The 24,964-nt window shown below is 39.7% G+C and overlaps 1 protein-coding gene across 1 annotated transcript; it reads right to left on the reverse strand.

Moving 5' to 3' along the window:
* Positions 1-1,603: 1,603 nt before the first annotated feature.
* C7 (complement C7) lies at positions 1,604-24,636 on the reverse strand. The gene is made up of 18 exons (XM_030969462.1): positions 24,631-24,636; positions 24,274-24,329; positions 23,490-23,562; positions 22,447-22,588; positions 21,497-21,638; positions 19,355-19,493; positions 18,577-18,699; positions 17,184-17,427; positions 16,339-16,452; positions 15,765-15,931; positions 14,499-14,727; positions 13,756-13,927; positions 13,302-13,389; positions 11,952-12,084; positions 11,188-11,379; positions 8,874-8,970; positions 3,721-3,905; positions 1,604-1,791 (listed from the first exon to the last, which is right to left on the reverse strand). Exons 1-18 carry the CDS (start codon positions 24,634-24,636, stop codon positions 1,604-1,606), a joined length of 2,490 nt encoding a protein of 829 aa, XP_030825322.1.
* Between the last annotated feature and the right edge of the window lie 328 nt (positions 24,637-24,964).

Consider the following 24,964-nt stretch of genomic DNA (forward strand, 5'->3'; position numbering starts at 1 on the left):
TCAAGTTAGAAAACATCTGGGTGCTCTACAAACTACTACTTACTACTCCAGAGCAAGTTATAAAGACAAAATAGCTGACTAAATTTATTTGGATTTCATTCTACTAATTTTTATCTGTATGCTATTCACAAAAATTTATTATTCGCTCAAGAAGAAAAAATAACCAAAACCCACAACCTGATATTATTTTCCAGACAGCTGGAAAAGGTTATAAAGGTCAGGAGGTCCTTTCAGTTAGTGTGTGGCAACCTTCCCCTCCAACATGGATACCCCCACAAGAGACAGTCTCCAAGGAAAGCCACTCCTGTTCTGGCTTACTCTTTATTGACAGCATTAAAGAAAGCAAAGCTTTATCCAGCTGATGGTAAGGTTTATGCAAGGAAACTACTGGTAGAAACACGATAAACAAGAGAGATGTTCAATCTTACTATATTGCTGATAGTAAGAAATAAAATCTCTTGCTTTGAAAGCGTACATACGTATCATACATGCTGATAGTACTGCACTTGGTTGAACATCCACTTGCTATCCAGTCCTTTGTCCTTGTTTGTATCCAAGAATAGTCAGAAGGGATGGGACTGCCAGCATGGGTACCTGAATGGACTTGAAATATGTAAGCAAAGTTGTCATGGTCCAGCTATGCCAGACAGAATGCTTAGCTCTGTAAGAAAAGAGTGTAGGAGACTTCTTTTATTCAGGAATAATCTTTGAAGATTATCCAGTGGTATCTCCAAGGGGACTGCAGGCAGAACGTCTTCATTGCTGTAAAGATGTGTTTTCTCTAATAGTTGCCTTTGAGAAAGGTTTGGTAAGGCAGAAGGCCTCTTTGTGCAACTGTCTGTAAAGAAACCAGCCTTGGCACAAACATAAATGCATGTGACAAATATAACTGAGTTACCTGCGCTTACAGGTGTAGCTCATTACAATAATAATAATAATTATAATGACAATGTAAAATGGTGATTTTTCATCAAGTGGTTCTGTGCATAAGAAGCTTCAAGCATAGATGTATTCTCATTAATTTAATATGGCTTTACTATTAATGCATATTGTTTCTCTGTTTGAGTTAATCAGGTTCAAAAACACATTCAGTTCTGTGCAGACTGTTTGCTCAACTGAGTAGCGTAGGGTGGAAAGAAGCTGCTTTATTAAAAGAGAAGGATCATACCACTTACTCTGTAAAGCTTAGTCTGTATGTTTTGCTAATCTAAATCTACTCATTGCAAGCATATGTTTGTGTGGCTTTAAGAAAAACATATTGACAGTGTCGGACATAGTAATCCATCACTAAAATAGATACTTTGGCAATCGCACTTCAGCAATACTTTTTAATTCTGATGGAAATAAAAAGTACATCTGGCAGTGGTAAGGCTAGTGCCTAAGCAAGAGCTCTGTTGTCAGCAGTTGTGGCAAGTGCATCTTGGTCTAACAAAGAGCCTCAAGCCTTGATTCAGAGCTGACCAGATGCAGAGTCTCATGAGCTGTGATGGATTTCACAGCAGAGCTTACATTTGGCAGAGCAAGGTTCAAAGTATGCCCTGACCAAGAGCTGACACATTTTGACATATCCTCCAGCAATAAGCAAAATAAAGTGTAACATATCTTATTTACTCTGCGTGTCACAGGGCCTTATGCTGACAAGGGTGACAGTCTCCCCCCGGCATCTGAGCAGCCCAACCTCGCACTCGGTCATGGTCCGATGGGCAGCAGAGCCGCTCACTTCAGCACAGACCTGGGCACCTCCCTCCTCACACAGCCCATCTTCATCACAAACACAGGTGTTGGATGGCACTAAGCAAAAGCACAGAGGAAAAACACTCAGGATAGCAACCAAGTCACCAAAAAAACCCCCAGACTAAAACGTTTCTAGGAAATCTGTAAGACTGAAAGCAATTTTCTGGAGGGTGGTCAGCTTTCACAAGAAAGACATGGACCTGTTGGAGCAGGATCAGAGGAAACCACAAAAATTATCAGAGGGCTGGACCACCTCTCCTGCACAGACTGGCTGAGAGAGTTGCCATTGTTCAGCCTGGAGAAGAGAGGGCTTTGGGGAGACCTTATAGCACCTTCCAGCACCTAAAGGGGGCTTGTAAGTAAGATAGGGACAGACATTTTAATAGGGACTGCAATGCTAGGGCAAGGGATAATGGGTTTAATCTAAAGGAGACCATATTCAAACTAGATACGAAGAAGAAATTTTTTAGGATGAAGGTGGTGAAACACAGGATCAATGTGGCCAGAGAGATGGTTAAAGCCCAGCCCTGGAAACATTCAAGACCATGTTGGACAGGGCTCTAAGCAACCTGGTCCAGTTGAAGATAACCTGGGTGATTGCAAGGGGGTTGGACTAGAGGATCTTTACTGGTCCCTTCCAGCCCAAAGCTTCCTGTCATTCTTTCCTTAACCTAATTCCCTAATTCTTTCAGTAACATTAGCTGATATTCAGGCTCAGTGAAAAACCTAGAAGTGGAAACAAATTGTGCACTGCTGGGGCTTCCTCTGCTTGGAGAGGCTGATCATGCTTATGGGAAAAACTTACTCAAGCTGTCTCAGATGCTGCACTCAAAGCCTTCTCTGATGTTACTTCTTGAACTGGTCCATGTATCTACTACTCTAGAGCTCAGGTAACTTGTAAGATGAGAGATCTGTCTTTGGACACTAACAAATAGATCGTGCAAACCCTTACAACTGGTATCTATATTTTCATACAGACAGTTTCATGAAGATCAAAGGATCTACTCCTATAAATAAATGTGTGCAGCTATATCAGTGACATTCAGGTAAGAAGATTTCACCTGATATTTATTTTTCATAAATGTGCCTTTTTTTTGATGTTGTATGCAATTTTTTGCCTTTGCTGAAGCTACAGACAGTTTTGACTTTGTTGTTGTTATTATTTTTGTCTGTTCAACCCTGCTAGACAAAACAGATTAACTCCTATCTAGTAATCCTTTTTCTTTTCAAATTATGACAATAACCATGCCTCTAGCTTGGGCACTTCTAAAACCCTAATTTATTAGTTCATCTTTCCATTCCTGGCAACCTTCATTAAATGCAATGTAGCGTAGAACACTCAGGGAAAATAAATCAGGGATTTGAAAACTTCCACTGCAGACTGATTACAAAAAACAGGAACTATTTCCTCTGAGGGAAGAGACCTCACCTTTAATCATCATATGAGAAACTGGGGATAGACAGTGAACAAACTGTACAAACCTACAACTGGCTTTCCCAGCTAGCATACAATAAGACTTTTAATTCCTAACCACAGGATCCTGCTGGGGAGACAGCTTGGCAAATTTCAGGAGAGGATTAGGTACTCCTGTGGGCAGTAAGAGTTCCTGCAATTGCTGTTTTAAGGAATCTGAACAGGTAGATCCAGTGAAAAAGAGTACAGCAGGGGCTTTACCCAGAGGACAAAGTGGACCAAAAGGATGATTCACTTAACAGGGACTAGGAATAAGCTTTTCCTGTACATAGTACATTTTTTTACAATATCCTGTAGGGTTCTCTTTCTCTGGTGGAGATGCCTGCCATGTTTGGATACCAAAGACTTGGCTAATGATTTGAGCCAGCTTAGCAGTGCCTGGTGCTTCTGGGAGGGACTGCAGATGCCATACCAGGACAGACCAACTGCCCAACTACTAATGTGTAAGTAGGGATAAAGATATCCTTTTGGGCATATGAACAATTTTGCTTACAGTTTTTAAGTTCTCTTACCATTACATTTTTCCCATGAACGGCATGATCCACATGGTATTTCAGCTGCCTGAGGTACTTTGCAGTTTTCTGCATTAGTCAGAGAGTATTTTCTACCCATGCACTCCAAGGCATGCATCTTGCAAACAGTTAAAGGTGTGTTTCTCTTGGTTCTTTGATCAGTAGCGCAAGTGTCCAGAGAAGGACTGGAAAAAAAAGCAGGAATTGCACTATTTAAATGTGGTTTATCTCAGTAACTTAAAAACAGCTGAGAGACTGGAAAACATTCAGAGTCTAGTTACAACTTCTCTGTTCACGTAAGTATCTCCTAAGAGGCGGCAAAGAACTCAAGACATAGGCATACAGACAGTCCAGACTTTTTCCTTTTCTACAGCATGCTCAGCAGAGTCAAGATTTGCCCCATCTCAAGGACAGGGATATTACCATCTTTTTGCCATTGACCTCAGCAGCAGAGAGAGAGAGAGACTTTACTTAAAAGTATTTCAGATCTCAATTATTCTCTAATTTATGACACATGCATGAACATAAGTACACATACAGAAAGCATTTCTTATACATATATGACATATACAAACATGCACATACAATATTTTGGAAGTATTTCTTAATTTTTAGGTGTTCAAATATACTTTAAGATTTTTATTCTGCTGTCTTTTAAAATGCTCAGCTTTTACTAAATAATACCTTATAATCGACCATTAGAAACCAAAGATATTTCTGGAAATATACATACATCTCCACTGAAATTTTAAGAAAAAAAATTACCCAAAAATTGATTATTTCTTGAAATGAGGTAGAGCTTTAACACCCACATAAATGAGCTTTTAAAAGTGGTAATAATAATTCTTGGGCAACCTTAAATGGTGTTTGCTTTGGGGACAGTTCCAGGAAGTTGCCACCATTTGTGTTTCATGATCCAAGTGTAGGAGGAGAGTAAAAAACCCTTCCATTACTTCAATTCCAAGAAGCTGTCATTATTTGTGTTTCATGTTCCAAGTGTAGGAGGGGAGGAAAAAAACCCCTTTCCATTACTTCTGAGTTTTAATCTCGAACTCCTAGCTTCTTCACTTGTTCTCAATGCAATCAGCAGTATTTGTGCGGAATGAACAAAAGAGTGACTATCTGGAGCAGAGCATGCCTGTGCTCTCCTGCATGCACTTTACAGCCATGGGGAAGGGACTTCACAGGGTACCAGAGAGCAGAGATAGGCTCCCAGGGGATGGAGAGCTTTGAAATTCCAACCCAAAGCCTAATTTTCAGCACAGCTCCTCATTTTAAGCTCACAAACACTTCCATTGAAACCTTTGGTATCTAATAGGCCAGTTCTGAACATCAACCTCAGCTAAACAGGTGCTTGGTGGGGAGAAGAGGCTGATGACGTACAGGCAAATGGCCCTAATGAGCTCCATGAGGCTTACTGAGGGGAAGGGGAATGCCTGTAGGAGGAGGGAAGAGAAAAGTCCCGTAAGAATGCCAGAACTCAAACCTTACTCACTTAATGGTCAGGCATTAAGGTAACTTTTCTTTTTCTTTTCCTCTTTTTTTTTTTTTTGCTTTTTTTCCCCCTGAATTAGGAAGTGGGTTTTGATCTATAAGTAAGGCACTAAGGAAAACAGCCTTCTCCAAGCTTTGGGAATCGTTCTTAAAAAGATGACTTTGAAGCCTTGTAGAAAAGCTGGCTTTACAAAAATTTTAAAATATCTGTAGCATAGTGCCTCTTTAAGGTATTTAAAATATAGCATGGAGTTCATTAGCTGAGCCTGAAAAATTTGGTGCATCTACCTGTGACCAAATATTTTTATGAACTGTATTATATCTTCCACTTAGGTTAGCATCCTCAAACACAGGTTGAGGTCCCTTAACTGCTGTGCTGGGTCAAAATGACAGCTACTAAATCTCTAGTAAAGTTTGTTGCATGAATTTTCCTTAACCTTCTTTTGTTAATAGAAAGAATGAGGTTAACCCCCTTATTCTGAGGCACAAGAGAACAGCCCAGGGATATATAGCAGGAGCACCTGATAAAGGAAACAGGTGCACTTGCATGCATTGTACTGTTTGGTCATCTGGCTGCACAGTCTCTAAGATAGTGGGACCCTGATGTTTTTTGTGAGAGTTATCTTTACAGACAGAAGTAAAGTAAAAATCCCTGTTTATATTTCTTCTTAAAGAACAAAGTGAGTTCCAGGGGAAGCAATTGTATTTAATCTGTAATTAAATTTTTTATTATTTTTAAAATTGTTCAGATGTCTTCTTTACTTGCCTAAGTGATAAATCTCAGTATCTGAGTCTTAAGGTCAAAATCTTGCAGAGAAGACAGCTTAATTTACCTAAAAATATTGAGATCCGACATCTGCACTAATCTGTCTGCTTTGCACCACTTCAGAAACACCCAAAAGAGGAAATGGAGCTGATTTAACCAGCTGCCAAAGTTTGAACCAAGGAGTTCAGGAACCATGCTGCCAAACTCTCACTAGAGTTCGATGCCTCATACTGTCTTGAGAGTGATTTACATATTTGCTACAGCTGGGTCAGCAGAAGAAAGACAGTGGAAATCAACATATTAAGATGCATAAGGAAAAGGATGGAGAATCTTCACTCATAAGAGAAATTAATAATTTGCACTCATTGCTGAGCAAGGATATTTCCCAAGGCTGAGAATATCACATCATTGCAATAAAATTTTTTTAGAGGCAAGGAATAATCCTTGTGTAAAGTGAATGTGAGAAATTCAATACTTTTTACCTGAAAAAATAAGGTTAAGGATAAGAACAATATTTTACTAAAGCACATATTGTGAGAAATTAAATAATATCTGTTAAGTCCATAATTACCTTCACTACCTTTCACCTGCAATAAGAGGTAGGAAACTTTTAGTGAAAAATTCATCATGCCGGGAATGATTTTAGTTTCCTGGAATTCCATTTGAGATGAGAAGTTTTAATGTAACACAGTCCAAGAACTCTCAGGAGAGACATAGATGTTTTGCAAACAAATTTGAAGAAAAAAAGAGGGGACAGTACTTCAAAATTATCAAATCTCATGTTTCACTGTGCAGATAGGTCTCAGCTACAGGAGGCTGAGGTTCTGCCTGTATTAACACACCATGGTCTGGCTCCTTCCATGTGTTAGGGACAATTTACACAGAGTAGCTGGTGTCCCTCTTTGCCCCAGAAGATGGGGACTACATCAGAACTGGAATGGTCTCTCATCCTGGTCACTCCTGAGCTGTGCCTGGGAATTATACAGGAACTGGCTCTTGTCAAAGGTCTACCAAGAATTTCTATACCAATTTAGCTGCTCTGGTGCCTAGGGATCATTCCCTTGCTCTCACTGATGAGGACAGATGTAGCCTAAGGCACCCCACCAAGAGGGACAAATTACCAGCCTGTTCTCGGGTTTTTGTGCTGTTATGGGCAGTCTCTGTAGCTAGTCTCTTGGAAAGTGAAAGGATGGAGTAGAGGTCTGAAACCATGGTGTTCCTGAATTACCACATGAACTCTTCTTGCTCCAAAGACTCTTCAGAGAAGAGGCTACTGCCTAAAGTCACTGCCAAAACAAAGCAAGTTAATTCTGCTCTCTGAGGAAAGGTTGGACCAAGATCTGCTTACATGCTTTACTCCTATGGCCTTATAACAGGCTGGAAGATTAGTCTGCTTTGACAGCTGATGGTTTATCCCTCTATCATCAGATGCATTATTTCAAGACAGTGAAAAGATGGCATGAGGTAACAAAAATGACTGTTATCTATATTCTTACAATTTTAAACATAATTATAAAAAATAGAAACAGGCAAGTAGTAGATTAATTACAAATGAAGCTTCAATGCGTAGCTAAATGTAATTCATTTAAACTGCAAATGTTACTGTGACTCTGCCCAGGGCCTTCCCTAGCTCTGACTCCCCTGTATTCTGTGTAACTGACCTCAACACATACATAAACCAGAAAGAGAGTTGCTGATCCTTTTAAATAACTGTTGACGGAAAAGAGCAGGACCAGATTACTTGAAGCATTTAGGTGTTTAAGCACAGGAATAGCATTAGATTGCAGAGTTATTACAAACCTGGCACTTACCTTTGCACACAGGTCAATGGCCTCTGACCCTAGGGAACTACCCAGCGGATCTGCATTTGAACTAAGCTCACCAATTTTAATTTTCAGATGTTCAGAGTGCTAATCTTGTCTTAAAATCAGAATCATCATGGAGAGCACTCTTGGTCTGTGTGCCTGATGGGAAGTACCCATGCTCCACTGAAAGTTCTACCTTGAAATCACTCGAAACATCTTCACAGTTTCTTCCTCTTATTACACATGGGTAAGACATATTTGGTCTGTTATCCTGAAGCTTCCAAACTACTCAACTCAGTCACATACATATGGCCAGATTTCATATCTAGAGCCCACACCCACTTTATAGGAGTGACTTGATAGGAGACATCATCCGGTCTATGCAAACCGCCCAGATGCTGGAGTGCTGAACTCATTGGGACATTTGTTCATCAGCGCCATTTGGTCTCAGGTGTCTTCTTGTTATTCCTCCATTTTTGTTCTTTTCCTTTTGTGTCTCTCAAAGAATTGAGAGACTTACTCATTCCCTTACATTATTTCTTCTGCATTGCTTATTGCAGAATATAGGCTTAGATTAAACAGGAAACAGCAAACTAATTTGTAAGTTATGAAGTCAGGAAAAGTGACATGAGTGGTCTGTGAAAACTGCTGTGTAAATGTGAGATGAATTAGATTACTGTGCCTTTCATAACCCCCTAGTCTCTCAGCAGTGAAAAGAAATATGCTTTATTTCACTAGCTTATTGCTTTAATGGTTTGTGTCCCAAGGGCCTCTATTGTGACTTTTCCTCAATCCTCTAAATCTTGAAAATATAATTTTATCTTTTTTCATCTGCTTCACAGATTAAGCAAAATTATGCATTCATTTTCTCTCATCCAACCAAATTTTAGCACTGCTAAAACCCACTGACAGTTCTGACAAGGCAGGTAAGTGATGAAGAGGACATTGATTGAGGTGTAGAGCAAACCAAGTATGTATCTTCCTCATGTAAGTAAGGTTTGCTCCTCTGTCATAGACTGAAAACTTAAGAAATGTAATTGGTCTTGAATGAAGTGAGAATCTAATTGCCAAATTGAGCCTGAACTTACCCACACTCATAGGGCATTTTGCACACACATTGTGACTGATATACTTTCTCCCATGGCTGACATTTAGGCTCTGTCACTTCTGTTTTCACACTGGGCACTGAAGTAGAAGAACACACAGATATTAAGGGTCAGAAAAACAAGATCTACTCTGAAATTATCAGTTGAGTTTAAAAGGCACTGAATTATATAGTCATGACATAAAGTCACATCCTACATGGTCATTAAAAGTATCTAGTACAGGGAAGTAATCAACAATATTAAAAAGATATGATACACTTTGCAAAGTTACTGTTCAGTAATTTATCCATGGGTCGCCAGCCAGATGGAAAGAGATAGGTACTATACTAAAACATTCATTTCATTTCTGCAGCAGTTATTTGTTTCTGCTAAATTTAGCACTGCTGCATCATAGCTGGGAACAGTTTTGTCATTGGGTTTCAGAATTATTGACTTCACTGTTGTCACTAGAAAAGCTAAGGATCCAAAACCCCATGTGAACCCAAATACCTTTATACACTGATGGTAATGAAAATTACAAGTTCCATCATCAGTCCTCAGTTTTGTATCAACTTTTGAAATAAAAATAATAGAAATTATTGGGGAATTGTCATGATCGCAGGTGTACTATTCTTTAAGTAGAGAGTTGTACTCCAAATTTTGCAAAACATTTCTTTATAAGTTTCTGTAGCATGTTAACAGCTAGATTTTGCTAAATCCATGTGGACACAATTTCCAAGGAGGTTTTATCCTGATTTTTTTTCAGATTGCATGCCTGCTAACATGAAAATTCAGTACTACAGATTGCCTTTCCTAAAAAAATAGCTCCCTTACAGATTGACTTGCTAAGCAAAACAGAAAAATTATCAGCAAAGAAGAAAAAAAAAAAAGAAAAGAAAAAGTAAGAATTTCAGTGCATTATGATATAGATAGCAAGCATAACCCTGTCTTCCTGCAGAGGGGAAATTTTCACCAAAAATCACTGCATTTTCTTTATCCCCTGCGTAGTTGGTTGCATAGTGACTAAGCACTCCCATCCAAACATATGTATGCCATTGTGTCTGTGAATACTTATCTTCATAATTTTTACCCTTCTTATTTCATACTTCTTGAGTTTTTAACTGTTATTAATCCAATTGTTGTTCTTTATTTTTTTTATCTTTTATGCTAATACAATGCTTCCATACAGCCAAGCACAAGCTGTTTTACTTTCTGAAGCATTTGAAACTCTCCAATTATTGCTGGAATTTGAGAACATGATATTAGCAAAAAAACAAAAACCGAATGAAAATCAGTCACTGAAGCTAAGCCTAACTAACTGGTAACAGCACTGCTGCTCTGGCAGTTTAGCAGCAGCAAGCCATTTATGGACAGCTATGCCATTCCTTCAGAAATCACTACACTTCTGTTGATGTGTTTATGACAGCAGATGACTTACACCAGCAGTCTCACAGGACTGCTGCCTTTTGAAGTCTAAGCCTGACTGTCACCTTCCTTTTTCTGCAGCTGAGGCAATGTCAGCAGCATTGGCTGATAAGGAGAGGACAGAAAAAAATGTAGGAGATGTGCCTAGTCTCCTGGAGCAGTGCCTGTTGTCCCCAGTCAAGGGTCTCCCGAGGTGAATATGTGGGACCTCAGGTGAGGATGTGGTATGCTTGAAGCACACGCTGCTTGGGTGCCTCTGTGACACTGATCAGCATCACAACAGTGCTCAAGAGAAATTTTTGTCTGTCTTCCATGACTGGAAAAGATGACTTAGAGCTGCTTGAAGCTATAGCCTATTTCCCTTTCTGCCACTACCTGCCCATATCAAACTAGAGCTTAAACAGCATGAACTTAAAGCAGCATTTTCCCACTGCTTCCAGTTCCTTCATATCAGCTGTCTGGCTGCCAGATCAGCAAAAGCAGTCACCCAACCCTGTCATCCTCTTTCACAAGAGGCTCTGATGCACTGAACAGCTTCCAGATAGAAAAACTCTTAAGGTGTAGTTCATATGGTGGTAGTGTTATACAATGTGTGAAAAGTGAAAGATATTTGGGACAGCATAAATCCCAGGCAATCTCTTAAAATAGTTAGTGACAACACTCGATAGCAATAGGGAGTGGGAAGCAAAAAGCCTTAATGAAACTTCAATGAAATGCCTTCAGGTATCTTGTTTGAACAGACCACACCCCCGGGCTTTCTGTGCTTCTTGCTGGTAATGTAAGTATGGCTTCTCTATCACTATCTCAGCAATAGCTCTTTATATATCTAAACTGCATAAAGCTTAGCTGGAAAGAAACTCCTGCATTGTATTTGAGGACTGCAGTGGCTTACCTGGTCTCTTGCACTGGATAGTCTTCACATCAGGACACCACTTGAGGCTGGGCTCACACAAAATGGACTGTGCCCCTTCCAAGTGCATGCCATGTGGACAAGACAGAGTTATTCTCTCACCAATCTCGTACACAGGTTTCCATGGCTCTCCTTGCAAACCCCCCTCCAGCTCAGGCAGGAGACAAGCGGTTTCTGTGGATGGAGGCATTTGAGACAGCCACAGTAAATCAGGGGATTGCATAAAGCAGTCATGTATTTTATTTTCTCCAAAATTCTATAAAAAATTGAATGGTGAGTTTAACTGACTTTCCTGTAGAAATGTATCAGTCAGGATATTAACTCATCGCACCAGTCAAACATGCAGAACTAGGGACACACAGACAGTATATTCTCCTACTGCCTGCAGGTGCAGCCCTAGCTTTATGAGGGCTTCCCTCTCCTTAGGACCCATGTTTCTGTTGACAGTTCCCACTAGGCAACAGCTTTCTAGTAGAGGGATATCACACATAAGGGACCCTGGAAAAACATGTCCTGGCACACACAGAGATAGCCTTAAAACTAGATTTTGTGAGTGTGTTTCTGATCCAGCATTACAATATCCAGATTCACACTAGAAGTCAGTTTAGACCTGATTGCATCTAGGGAACTGGGAAATACAGGTGCGTCTTTTCCCCATATTGTAGACGGAAAGCAGATGCTCTGAGATGTTCCATTGGAATTCAGAAATGGAGCTGTAGTTCAAAAGAAGAATCAGTTAGACATACCCTGGCAATATCTCTCTCCAACTTGCCACTGTAAATTACTGCGACACTTAGCAACAGGATCACCAACAAGAGAATATCCATGTTTGCATGCATAAACAATATTTTTCCCAACTGGGTATGAGTTTTCAGCATTCTGAAAGAAAATAAACAGGCAAAATTTTGGATATAAAATACAAGAACTACCAGCAGCACTCTTTGATTCTGGAATGCAGCAGCTGAGGACAGTGAGAAGTAGTATTGCTACTCTACAACACAGTGATGAAAGAGTCTGGAATATCGGGGGCAATACTGGCTATCAAGTCACTAAATGTGATCAAAGGGGGTATAGAACAGTGTTCTCCTGATGGTGTATAAACAAACTGCAAATATGGCTGTTATGAAACGTTAGCAGGGCAGGATAAGCTCTTGAACAGCCTTGGCCTGGGCGGAGATCATAGTGATTGCACTGGTTTTGCCAATTTTTAGGATGGCATGTTATCAGCTTTCTAAAGGTTAACATGGACTTGAAGACAAAGGTTTTTTCTCATTTTATATTACACTGTCTTCTAAGGAGAGATCTTATGAAAAATTGAGACTACTCCATGAATTGCAGGTTTACCTTTAGTTTGTGAAACAAAAATATCAATGTAGGAGACAACTATTGGTTACAAAAAAAAAACACTAGCAAAAGAAAGAGGGCAAGATTGTGGATCTTGCTGTAGGTTGCAGTTGTGCAAAGACAACTAATGAATTTTGAACTAATCCTTTTATGTATTTATTGAGCAAAGAGACTTATGACAGCATGATAACATGTAGAAGGCATAATCCATTCTTCCAAGGGAGGAATTAGTTCCCCCCTGTCAAAATAGGCCTAAGCAATGGTGAGCCAAGTACCTTGCCAGGTCTTCATTTCACCAGAAAAAGCAGAATAGTGAGTTACAGAGGGAAGATTCCTAAAATCTGTTTATGATTTTGTTATGGACTTCCTGAATGACTGAGCATTTTTCTCTCTAGTTTGTTGTAATTTTGTGTGTAATCTATGTGGCTCAGTAAATTTTTAATACATATATGGAATAAAGGACAAATAGATGACTTTTCTGTGTAGGTACCATGATCCAGAGAAGCAAAGATCTTGCTCTGGTTTTGAGGGTGGGGCTTTTTTGGTCTTATCTAACTTTTAGTTTGAATAGTTTTGGATACTGTCATGTAAACACCAGACAGTGAAAAATGCTGCAAGAGTGGCTATTGACTTGGTCAGATACTAAGCTTGCCAAGAGAAATACAAACTTGCAAGTGAACATCTATATTAACTGTAGAAAAGACATTGCAGGTAGGGATAGAATAGATAACAGAGCAATAGAAATAACTCACTTGAACAAATCCATTTTCTAAGAGAGGAGGAGGTGAACAAAATTCTGTAGGATTTATGGATAAATCAAAACAGTGTGGTTCAATCAAGCTGTGAAGCAAACAAAAGTACAGTTTAGTTTGAATTTAGTTTTCTTTCCTTTCAAAATGCTACACTCCTCAGTGAAGCCCATTTTCAAGACTATTATGTGTACATTTATATCATGATTATATTGAAATCAGGCCCTGCCAGGCTATCCAAGAGAGTGGTAAATAGAATGCTGTCAAGTTTACTGGCTCTTACCCCATTTTCTAGCCTTATCTTCTATGACATTCACAGCTTCTGAATTTCATTTTCTTTCAACTTAAATATTAAAGCTCAGTACATGATCTCCTTGAATTCAATAGTTTATGCACCCCTCTGAAACAAATTTTTAAATCTTTCAGCAGTTATCTCCAACCATTTTTTATAACTTACCGAAGATGCTGCAACTCTTCATCTTCACACGCTTTGCTTTCATGCTGCTCTCCCAGGCAGGCCTTCCCACCACCACGTGGGGAGGGGTTGTCGCAGGTTCTACTCCTTGATTTCCTTCCCCCTGAACAAGGACTCCAGGAAGACCAGCAGCTCCAGTGTCCATCAACAACGCCTGTGGAATGTTTGGTATAATGTGACAGCTACTCTCTTTAAACCACTCTCTCTTTAAAGCATTCCCTCTGAGAGGTTTTAAAGGCACAGGCTGCTCAAAGCTAGTGATGGCTCTAACTGCGCCCTTACAGAAAATTCCAGATTGTAAAAATCTAATCTTCCATCTTTACCCAGCTTTGACATAGGTATTATTCTACAGAGGCTACGTATTATCAGTGTCTGAGAGAACATAAAAATAGCTACCAGCTACTACTAAGTATAAAATTTAAAAGGAAATTTTTTTTAAGTCATTGATAATTAATGTAGGATATGTACTTATAGGTGGTTGCATTGAGCAGTTAGTATTGTCCACTGTATTTAACACTAATAACAAAACCAGTTCTTTGCTAAGGACTGTTTAGACATGCTAAACAAAGACTCAGGCTTGGCACAACCCTCCCCATGCTGTTTGTTTGCAATGATGTCTCACCCCAGCAGCCACTGCATGGGTGTGCAGTGTGACAGACAGACTCTGGAAGCAGGAGAGCACATTTTGCCACTTCTAAATTCTCACAGGTTTAAAGAGTGCTGACCTGGCTGATCTTGCACGAGGGTTCCCAGCTCACAAGCCACTCCAAAGGTGTAAGGCTTGCAGTAACACACACACTGTGTTCCTTCCACGGCTGCCTCACCACCATTCTGGCAAGGTTGACATTTGCAGGGATCATTTTCAGCCATATATTCTTCAATGGCTTGTTTTAAGTAGTGCTTTTTGACTGAGGAGCAGGGCACTTCCTTTACCAGCTCATATAGTGGTGTTAGCTGCACACAGTAGGAAAACATGCACAGTAGGAAAACAATACAAACATGTATTACTATACTACAGTAATAGTTATTACTGTAATATAAGAGTTTATAAGCACATTTCATCACGCAAAACCATTTGTGACATATGCTTTTGCACATGGGAGTTAGCACATTAGATGCTCTAATTTGCCAATTAGCAAAAGTCTTATGTTAGTATTTAATATTAGCCTTTTTATGAAAAGCCAGTCCTGCTTAAAAGCATCCTTTAAAGCTACTGGTATATCAGTCATGTTTAGACATATTTGAGCTATGAGAATGCAGGTGAGATAAAGTATAACACAGATCACCAATGAACTTGAATCCTTGAATTGTCAACCAGATGTTCCCAGCATAAAAAAATAAAGACATTTAAAGAGCCACTATGGCATTTCATTGGACAGTGATCAAAGGAAACAGAAATTGAAACTATTTTGCCTTTAAATTGATTACTTTATGATATTATATGCTTTTACATTTAGCTAAAAACTTCCCAACAGAAATATTTGGAGTTTATACCATTCTTGAGTATGTGGGCGATTCCCAAAAGGGACATAGACAAGGTAGCAGTGAATAGGGCCATGCCCAGCTCTGAAGTGTCTGACTTGGAGAATCTCCAGTTATGCTAAACTTCTGGATTCAAAGTGAAGGAGAAGTAAAAGGGATATGCAGAAATTGGCAAGTGAAGTGGAAGCCACACAGACATGCCCATGTGCACTTTGGGAAAGGGGCTATCTCGAATTGGGTCTTTCTCCAATGCTAACATGACCCTCTATTCCTAACCAGAGCTCCACTTAAGTCACTGAAGGCTGGTATTGACCTGTCAATGGACCTAGATTTGTGATGCACCTGCTCATATTAGCTTCACAATATTTTCTTCCTGAGCACTTTCCTTTTTTACAGTGATCTGAAAACAAAATGAGTGTAGATCATGGCATGATTAATCACAAGCTTACTAATTTCTCCCCTTGAGGTTATCCCATCTACTCACCTCTGCTTCAGGAAAACAGCCTTACCTTTTTTTTAATTACTCTGGGATAGTCTGTCACTGATGCAGCCCACAAAGTGTACATCCGATTGTTCCCAGCAGGATTATCCAAGTCTAGATAACTAAGGCCAGCAACAGCACCTGGGCTTCCTCCTTCTATGTAAGGGTCTCCTTTAATTTTATTGCCAGTGCTTCCTGCAGATTCAGGATGGGAAATAGATAAAATGTAGGCGTTGCTATGCTTACAAATGGAAATAGAAACAATGCACACAAAAACTCTGCTAGCAAGTAGTGAAAGGACTCACTGGTGCAATTCAACCACCTGTGCCTACACTGATCATATATAGGTGGTATCTGTTTTTCCAGGTGTCTTGGCAGCTCTAACTTCGGGTGCTCAGAAAAGTGCTATTTTCTGGGAAAGCATTAGCAATAACTGACAAGTGCTAGAGAGCCTTTTAAACCAGACACTTGATGTCTGGGTTTAGCATATCAGGACAGAATTCATCAAAGTTATCAACACCTGCTCCTCATTTTGATAGCAATTTAGGATGAGAAGAGAGATGGATACATGACAACTGTGTGAGTCACCACTGAACATTTACCTGAAGAAGTCCGTAGGAGTTCATCCAGTTTGGTGCATTCCGTCTTCTTCTTTTTCACAATGAGTGCATTCCAGCCTGATGAGGTACACTTGTACAAGTCTGTTATGCTGACACCTGCAGATAATCCATCCATTAACAACACTGTACACAGAAAGTGTGTTGGATTCATTTCTGAGTTTTCCACTGGCTAGAGAGGTCATGATCTCTCCTCATGAGAGATCATAAAGCTTATGATCCATAAGCTTTAGAAATGTGTGGATCTTCCCACTAACACAAATGCTAGTTAGTTACCTCCTAGTTTACTACACTTAAACTAAGAGGAAACTAACTAGCATTTGTGTGCTGTGGGAAGGTCCATACATTGCTAAAGCTTATGAATGAATGCTCAGAGGTGCGAGGTGTATCTGGGAATAGTTTACAGTATCATTTATTTTCTCACCTCAGCTCCAACTGATTACCATTATAGGTGCCATTTTGGTGTTTGCTCTGTAATTTTTTCTGCTCTACACAGTTTTACTCAACCTTGATCTCCATGTAACCTTTAAACTTTAACATTCTTTGAGATTTATATTCAAGTTCAGCCTGAGGAGGTCCTAAACTGACTATAATTTTTTATACATATACCCAGAGCACTGCAGGTCACAAACATGGATCTAGAATTAAATGCTGTGATTTGAGCACATTTTTCAGTCTTTCTTTTGACAATGAAGAGAATGTAGGAACTTTCTGTAGAATGAAGTAGAAGTCTGTTACTTGATTTTAGACATTAGCTGGAAAAACATACATATAAATTTTATTCTTGATTATTGACTTTGCTTTCTGCAACAAACACTCTAGTACTCTACCTTCTGCTTTCATTTTGTCAGTATCCATATAAAAAATAACTTTGTAGTGTCCTCCTAGAGACCCAGAGTGTAAGAAGTGTGTCCCAAAATGTTCAATAAGTCTTCGGTAGATGCTGTACTCATAGATGACTGGAAGGTTGAACAGTTCCTTCCAGAAAGGCTCCGCAAGAGTGAGAAAGTCTGGGCGGTTGTTAATAAACTGAGCAACTTCCACACTGTTCTCAATAACCATCAGCTGCTTACTCTGGGGGAAGGAAAAGCCATCAGTCATGCTCCATGTGACTATCAGAGTGGCTCCTAATAGCCAGATGGCACACACATTCTATTGGCAACTAACCAACAGCTTTATAGAGCTGTTAGATATGTCTAAGCAACACAGTAAATGCAAAAAGAACACCCTGAAGTCCTGAAATATGGTTGCACCTTTATTTATAATTGCTGCAACATCTTTCTTTTCCTCCTGTGTACTAAGAACAAGTGAGATCTCACTGTTCAAAGATAATGGTGGCTTCCAGAAGGCTTTCAGAAGCCTGGCAGAAGAAGGTTAACAAGCTTTGTCTGAAAGCACACCACAGGCGGTACAGTTGTTCTTTGCGCCCTGTTTTGACTAGGTAAGGCTTTTGTTGTAAGGGGCTCTAGCCATTTCGAGGATGCTGCTTAATTATAAAATCCAATATGCCTGTACAATACTGTTCACTTTAGACTCGCAAAGTTGCTTTTGAACTTGGTTATGCTGAGTCTCAAAATATGTCATTGTTAGTGTCTGCTTGGGGGCCCTAAAATGCATACATTTGTTACTTGATTTTATTTTCTCTAAGAAAGAGGTTGTACTTCATAACGGAAAATTACTCTCAAATTATTTATCTAATGCTTCTTTTAAAATAAGTTAAAGGCATAAGCACTGTGACCTTCTGGCTGTTAAAGACATCAGATTTCTCTCTTAATGGAATTCTACTAATGGAAAATGCATTATAAAATAAGTTAATTTTAACCACAGAAGTATTTCAATCTTTTGGCTCCACTATACTGACCAAGATGGAGCAGAAAAAAAGGGGACAATAAACCACTTGAAAAAAACAAAAAGATAACTCAATTATGAGAAGAAGCCAATGATTTCTTCCTTAAATAGGGAGAAAAACAGATAGTAAATAAATAAATAAATTACTACTAAATAGGTGATAGGGAGGAAGTAGAAACAGCAGCCAACTCCTCTGGATTGATAAGCAAACTAGTGATCTCTTTTTAAAGGTTTTATGGGATATTTACTGTAATGCACTTTGTGACAAAAATGTTTTTATAAAACAAGCATTTTCTTCTCACTACAAAAATACATGCATAAAAGAATGAAAATATTTATGCAAAGTACTAACCTACAGTGACAAGTTATACATACCTTTTGCTGATTTTTATTCTCTGTCTGCTTGTATTTGTTTGAATTTTCATACTTCTCTACTTGTTTCATATAAGACCAGGTGCTGTTGAAAAACTCATAACTAAAATCATTTTGAACTTTAACCTAGAAGGTGAAAGATAGACATCTCTATGAAGAACTTCATGTAGGATTTAAAAACTATAATGTATAGAGTAGAGCAAGACCTTTCTGATGCAAAATAAGCTGACGTGTTTTTCAGGCTGAATCCATTTTAGATTTCATCAAAAGTACTGCACACTATTGGAAAAGCATGGAAATGCATTCACATATATATATATAAAATATCAAGTATTTACGCTATGCAGTAAATATAGTATGGATTGTTTGGCATGCTTCTGATAAATGTGAGGCAAACCAAATCACTGAGACGGACTTCAAACAAAACATTTCTGGAAGATCTACACAAAGCATGTCAAAGCCCTGTATTTCACCTCCATAAAGCATTTCTTAGGGTGATTCAGGTCACTGCTTATGCTAAGGAGATTAGCTTTACATTCAGTCTAACTGTGAGAGATTTAGAAATCACATCTAAGAAATTAATCTCTTTTTTTTCCTTTTATTTTAGCAAGCTATACACCAATTTATATTTCAAAATAATAAGCAACTGCAGAGAGCATACAGGTGTCAGTGAGCTGTGTTTAGGGAAGTGTACCTGCCAAAGGCCCCTGCAAGATTTGCATCATTCTCCCAGTTTTAATCCTGACTGTAAAATACAAAGCTATTCTTAATGGAAACATACCTGAAAATTATAAGCGAGAACACTTTCACTCAGCCTGTAGTATTCTCTCCTATCGCCACTGAAGACCTTTCTGCATTGCCCTCCAAAGCTTTTTGTATGAATGACTCTTCCCTTAGTCTCACCAGTAATAATATCAAAGCTACAAGAAGAAAAAATATGTCATTAAGACAGAGACAAAAATTACAGAGCCATTATAACTGAGTGCTGTATCTGCAAGTCATGATCACAGGCTGATTAACCATGGGGTTATCACCTGATAGACTTTTATACATGCAGAACTGCAATATGCACAGCATGTTATAGCATTGAAGGGAAATGTTGGTCTTGATTTGTCAGCAAAAATTAACGTGTCTGTCATGGTTTGACACTGGCACAATGCCAGTGCCCCATGAAAATATACTTCCCTGGTGTTTGCTGTGAGATGTGACCAGGAAATAAGCAAAGCAGGCCTCTACCTTAGAAAAAAAAGTTTATTAACTAAACTACAAAAGGAAAAAAACCACACACACACACACACGCACACACACACCTGGAAAATGAAAACTCCACAAAAAGCATTCCTCCTCCCCCCACCACATTTCCAATACATCTTCCAAATTTCAACTCTCCATCCATCACCCTGTAAATACTCAATTTCAGTCCATCAAGAGGAGAGGAGTCCTTCTTGGGGCCATGGTGACCTTTTCCTTGCATGCCCAGTGCTCTCACCACTGGGCATGGATCAGAGCTGCTTCGAGGGTTGTCCTTTTAAGGGTGCTTTGACCAGTTCCAAAAAAAGCACAGTTTTCTCTCACTCTCGGGACCTCTTATCCCCCCCATACTTGTCTACCCCCTGGGGCCGGGGGGTCTCCAAAACTGAACCCTCTCAGTTCTGAGCCATCGCCTCCCCCCTGCATGCAGCCTCTGTGTCGCGAGGAAGCACGGTTCTGTCCATGGCTGTACCAAAAAGAGTCCAGCAACCAGCTACTCCATCATCTCTTTCCAGCCTCTTCTTTACTCTCCCAGCCTCACTCACTGCTCCAACTGTCCTTCTCTTGCCCATTTCCTCTTTATCATCCACTCCATCTCCCCTCCGGGAAAGGTCCAAATGCTCTGTGAGGTCTTCATTGTCCAGGAAGGGGTTAACAAACTCCTGCACTCGGCCAGGCTCCTTCCCTGCTGCACTCCCCACTTCTCTTCTAGCTGGGGGGGGGGGGGTGCTGCCCAAATCTTCTCGGGGCCTCTCTCCCTCTGTCTCTCCTGGGGGGGGCTGCCCAACGCCTCCTGGTGCCCCCACCACCCTTCCATCCTGAGGGGTCAGGCCTACCTCTGCCGGGCTGCAGGTTTTCCCCTCCCCTGCCCAGCTCGAAGCCGGGCAGGGGAGGCCTTGCCTCTTTGCTGGCCGGAAATCAAAGAGAGAGCCCAAGGGAGTGCTCTGCTTCTAACCCCTGTGTTCTCAGAGGCGCATCCACCCTCAGTGGCCAAGCCTGGTGTCAATTTAAAATCTGAACACCTATTGGCCTCTGGCCACTCCATTCCCAGAAAACCTGCTTCCTGTAAACCCACGACAATGTCATTATCTCTATAGATTAAGACATTTATACCTATCTCAACTGATTTTAAGTTTTATTTTTCAAACAATTACTGCAACACAGGAACAGCAGGGCATCCATTCCAAAAGGGGGCTGGAGAGGGGGAGGGTTATTATATCTGAGGTGTAGCATAGCAAGTAATAAATCAACACCAAAGAAACTTAAAACAATTATTTCGACAGGTTGCAGTTTAGATGTAGAAACAGAAATCCATTTGAATCTAGAGTGCTTAATTCAACAGCAATGAACAAAAAGAATAAACATTGCTGGCTCATTTTTTCCATGCTGAAGATCGTGTGTCACTAGATGAAATTTGATTTAATATCTTAGTAGCTGTCCTTCAATGGCAGGAATGAAACACTAAAACCTTTATTCAGTGCTTCAGGTCAAAGGACCTGTACATTCTGCACTGAACCGCTGGCATGGTGGAAGCAGTTGTACTGAACACTTTTGCATATAGGATGTTTTACCATAGGCCCAGAAAATCTATCTGTATACCCAGAGCTTGCAAATACATCAAAATGTAAGTGCATTTGGAACCAGTACTACTGAGTCTGGCACAGAACATTACCCTGCTCCTGTAAGTTCTGAATTCAGAGGTGTTTTGTCAATATCACATACAGTTTTCCTCTCTTCACATCGATCTTCATCTGCACCATCATCCTCACAGTCCTGATCGCCATTGCACACTAGGGATCTGCTAATGCACTGACCTAAATCAGGACAAACATGCATGGAAAAAAGAAGTGTTTGCTAGTTTAAAAATAGATCACCTAAAATCAAAGCAGAAGTCCTATTAATCTACTACATTAATTAGCATATTCACTCCCATGATGAACAGACCGTGCCCATGAGGGCTTATGAAGCATTAAATGTAGACATAAAGAAATAGTGAATAGCACACTTGAGAGAGCCATAGCCATTCAAGGCTTATGATATATCAGTGAAACAGTTGACTTCTAGATCTGCTTCCTAAGTTCTCACCCTTTGACCCAAATCCCTTTGGTGATTAACTGTGATTGTCTCCCTAGTAGCACCAAAACGTGTTTTTTATGGTCCTCTCTGATAAATATCTACCTATGAGATAATGTGCTCCTCTGTGAAGGTAATGGGAGATGCTTGGATACATTTTATGGAGCATTAGTTTTCATAATCCAGGTAATTTTATATTTGGAAATAGCCTAGAACAGCTGCAAGACATCAATGTAAGCTTGCATTCCTTAACTACCTCTTTGTAATGAAAAAAAACCTGTTCTCTGGGGCAAACAAGTAAGGCAGAATGAGTTAGAGAGGGTACCAGGGCTACAGCATATTATCTTCAATGCTCTGCAACACTCCAGATTAAAAGTAAAAGCATGCATAGTTGAGGCTGCAAACAAAGGAAACATTCACCTAAATCAAATTCATCTGTAGATAAAGAACACTGCAGATACATTACCCCATTTACTGAATTTGAAAGATAGCAAGGTTATTTTCTTAACTTCATTAGTAGAAAATATTAAAAATTGTCTTGGATGGTACCTGAGAAACACCTGAAGCGATCACCACAGCCATCTTCTGTTGGGCATCCCCTTGTGGGGGTGCATGGTCTTGTTTCAAAGGTATGCCCAGAGCAGGGGTTTCCCCCATACTGGCCATAAACTGCCACTGTCCGTCTCCTAATCTGAATGCAAATCAAAGGATAACTTCGGAAATACAAATGCAAAGCCAGAATAGTTTGCTACTATGAAGACACTGCTACTACTCTAGACATTCACTATTTTTTCTGAGAACAGCCACATCTGGTATTACCACCAAACTCTCAAGTTAATAGAAAGACAACACTTTTGTCTCCAATGTCCTTAGCCTGGTGCATGGTTTAGTCAAAAATTGAATATGTAACTGAAGTCAAGAGAAAGCTGCTAAGAAATGTAGGTGGGTTTTAAAAAAAATTTTAATAGGACTAACCATGCCTGATGTGAACTTCTTAATGTTTTTCAAAGTAAATAATGTCATTAAGGAAGATGATAAAATCTTACATCCAGTGGGCTAGTTTTTGTTTCTAAAAATAGTAAGTACTGTCTCATCGCCCATCTTTAATTTTGACTAATCCCTCCTTAATTGGTGCAACATCAAAGTAAATGAGAAGGAAAATCAAATGCAAGTGTCTTGCACATCTACAGAGTTGCAGTGGAAAACTCATCAATTTATTTTCATTGAAGGTAACACTTTTCAACCAAGTTTTCTTCCCTTGGCACGGTGCCACTAATGAAAAATCAGTGAAATTGGTACAAACCTTCAGTGGAGGAATATCTGTGTTTACCAGATAGCTCAGCTGAGCTTTTTGAAACTATCACCAAAATAAAAAGAGCACAAATTATTTTACCACATGAACATCATAGCTTTGAAAGGAAACATATTGGGACAGACCAGAGGACTTAGGCTCTTCAGCCTTCTTGTTCTGCTGGGGATTTTGTCTGAGAATCTGATTTGGGGATTTAATGTTAGAGTGGCTTCTCAATTACTGGGGGGAAAAGTATATGCTAATGAGGTTCTGAATACAGAAAAGATGTGTCCCTCTATACCTGTTTTTGAGTACAGCCATTGCACTCAGACCAAGGACCAAAAGAATTCCAGCGGCAATGGATTGGAGAAGGGCTGTTCCGGTATTGGTTTTTGCATTAAAAAACAAACAAACAAAAAGCAAACAAAACACAACAAAAGAAAAACCAAACAACAAAAACCTCCCTCCCCCCCCTCCCCCCCCACCCCGGAAAAAACCAACCAAATAACAAACCAACAATAAAAGAAAAGACAGAGGAAAATCATCAGGGATTTCCATCCATAAGCATGAGTGCAAAACTTTCCTAAAAGGCAGAGCAAACTTTCAATAATAATTAGGGGTATGTATAAAACCACTTGGATTTGCTTTTCATGTGTAAGAATTAAATCAGGCCCAGCCTGGCCTTTCTGGCCATTGGAAAGAAGAAACTAGACACCTAGCCTAAAGATCAGCAACAAAACAAACTGCCAGTTCCCATGGGAGGTTTTGGGGGTGCAACCTGTCCCTGGGACAGGGGCTGGCTTGGAGTAAGCTGTGCTGTGTTCCATAGGCATGCATTGCTGTGCCTCACACCACCACTGGGCACCCTTTTCCCCAAGGGTGGCTGACTCCTCTGGGCAGAAGTTAAAGGACACGATAATGCCTCACTGTTGTTGTCACTGGCGGCAGCACCAGAGCTGACACCAAACAGTGTGTATTTCGCCCAGGAAATATACCTGATGACCCCTTGAAACCCTGCCTCACATCATGCACCACAATTATATATGCTTAACTTTCAGCATGTATTTTATTAAACAAATATTCACCTGGAAAGAATAGGAAAGAAGCCTGAAACTTCCAGCAACAGAAAAATCCTCAGCACCTGAAAAAAAACAAGGAAGTAAAAGCAAATTTGCTTTGCTTTTCTACTTTTCCCTTCCTTCTTTAGGTCATGCAGTTGTTCAAGGTTTCTGCAATCTATACACTAGTCAGCTTTAGAAATAAAAGGAAAATGTCACATAGATTTTTCAGCTTTGTTGTTCAAGCTTGATTTTAAATTTTCTTCTTTCTTGCAATGCTGTCCAATTACTTTTTCAGCTAACTATTTCTCCATATAAATTAATATTTCATTGCACTTTTCATATTCACTTCATCAGTACAAATTAAGTAAGCAATTTTCTTACCTTCATGTTAGATAAAATACTCAGATATACAGCAATTACCAGGGAAAATGCACTTCTAGAATTGTCAGTTTGGAAGCCAAAGGAGTCAGTCAGTCTGTCTGTTGCTGTTCATCTCCTCATTCTGCCTTGCTACTCTGCTTTTCTTTCCCTAAAAGGGTTGAATATTGCCAAGGAATTTTAACCTTAACCCATCTAGTTCTCTCCAGGGACACAGCCTGCTTTGGGAGCCGCTCAGTATTTTTAAGACATATAAATCAAGGCTTGGATATACTAACAGGGGCTGGCAGAAAATTATGAGCACTTACTGAAAGAAGCATCATCTTTTCTTTATCTT

This window comes from Camarhynchus parvulus, chromosome Z (genome assembly GCF_901933205.1).
Source record: "Camarhynchus parvulus chromosome Z, STF_HiC, whole genome shotgun sequence".
NCBI classification, from domain to species: Eukaryota; Metazoa; Chordata; class Aves; order Passeriformes; family Thraupidae; genus Camarhynchus; species Camarhynchus parvulus.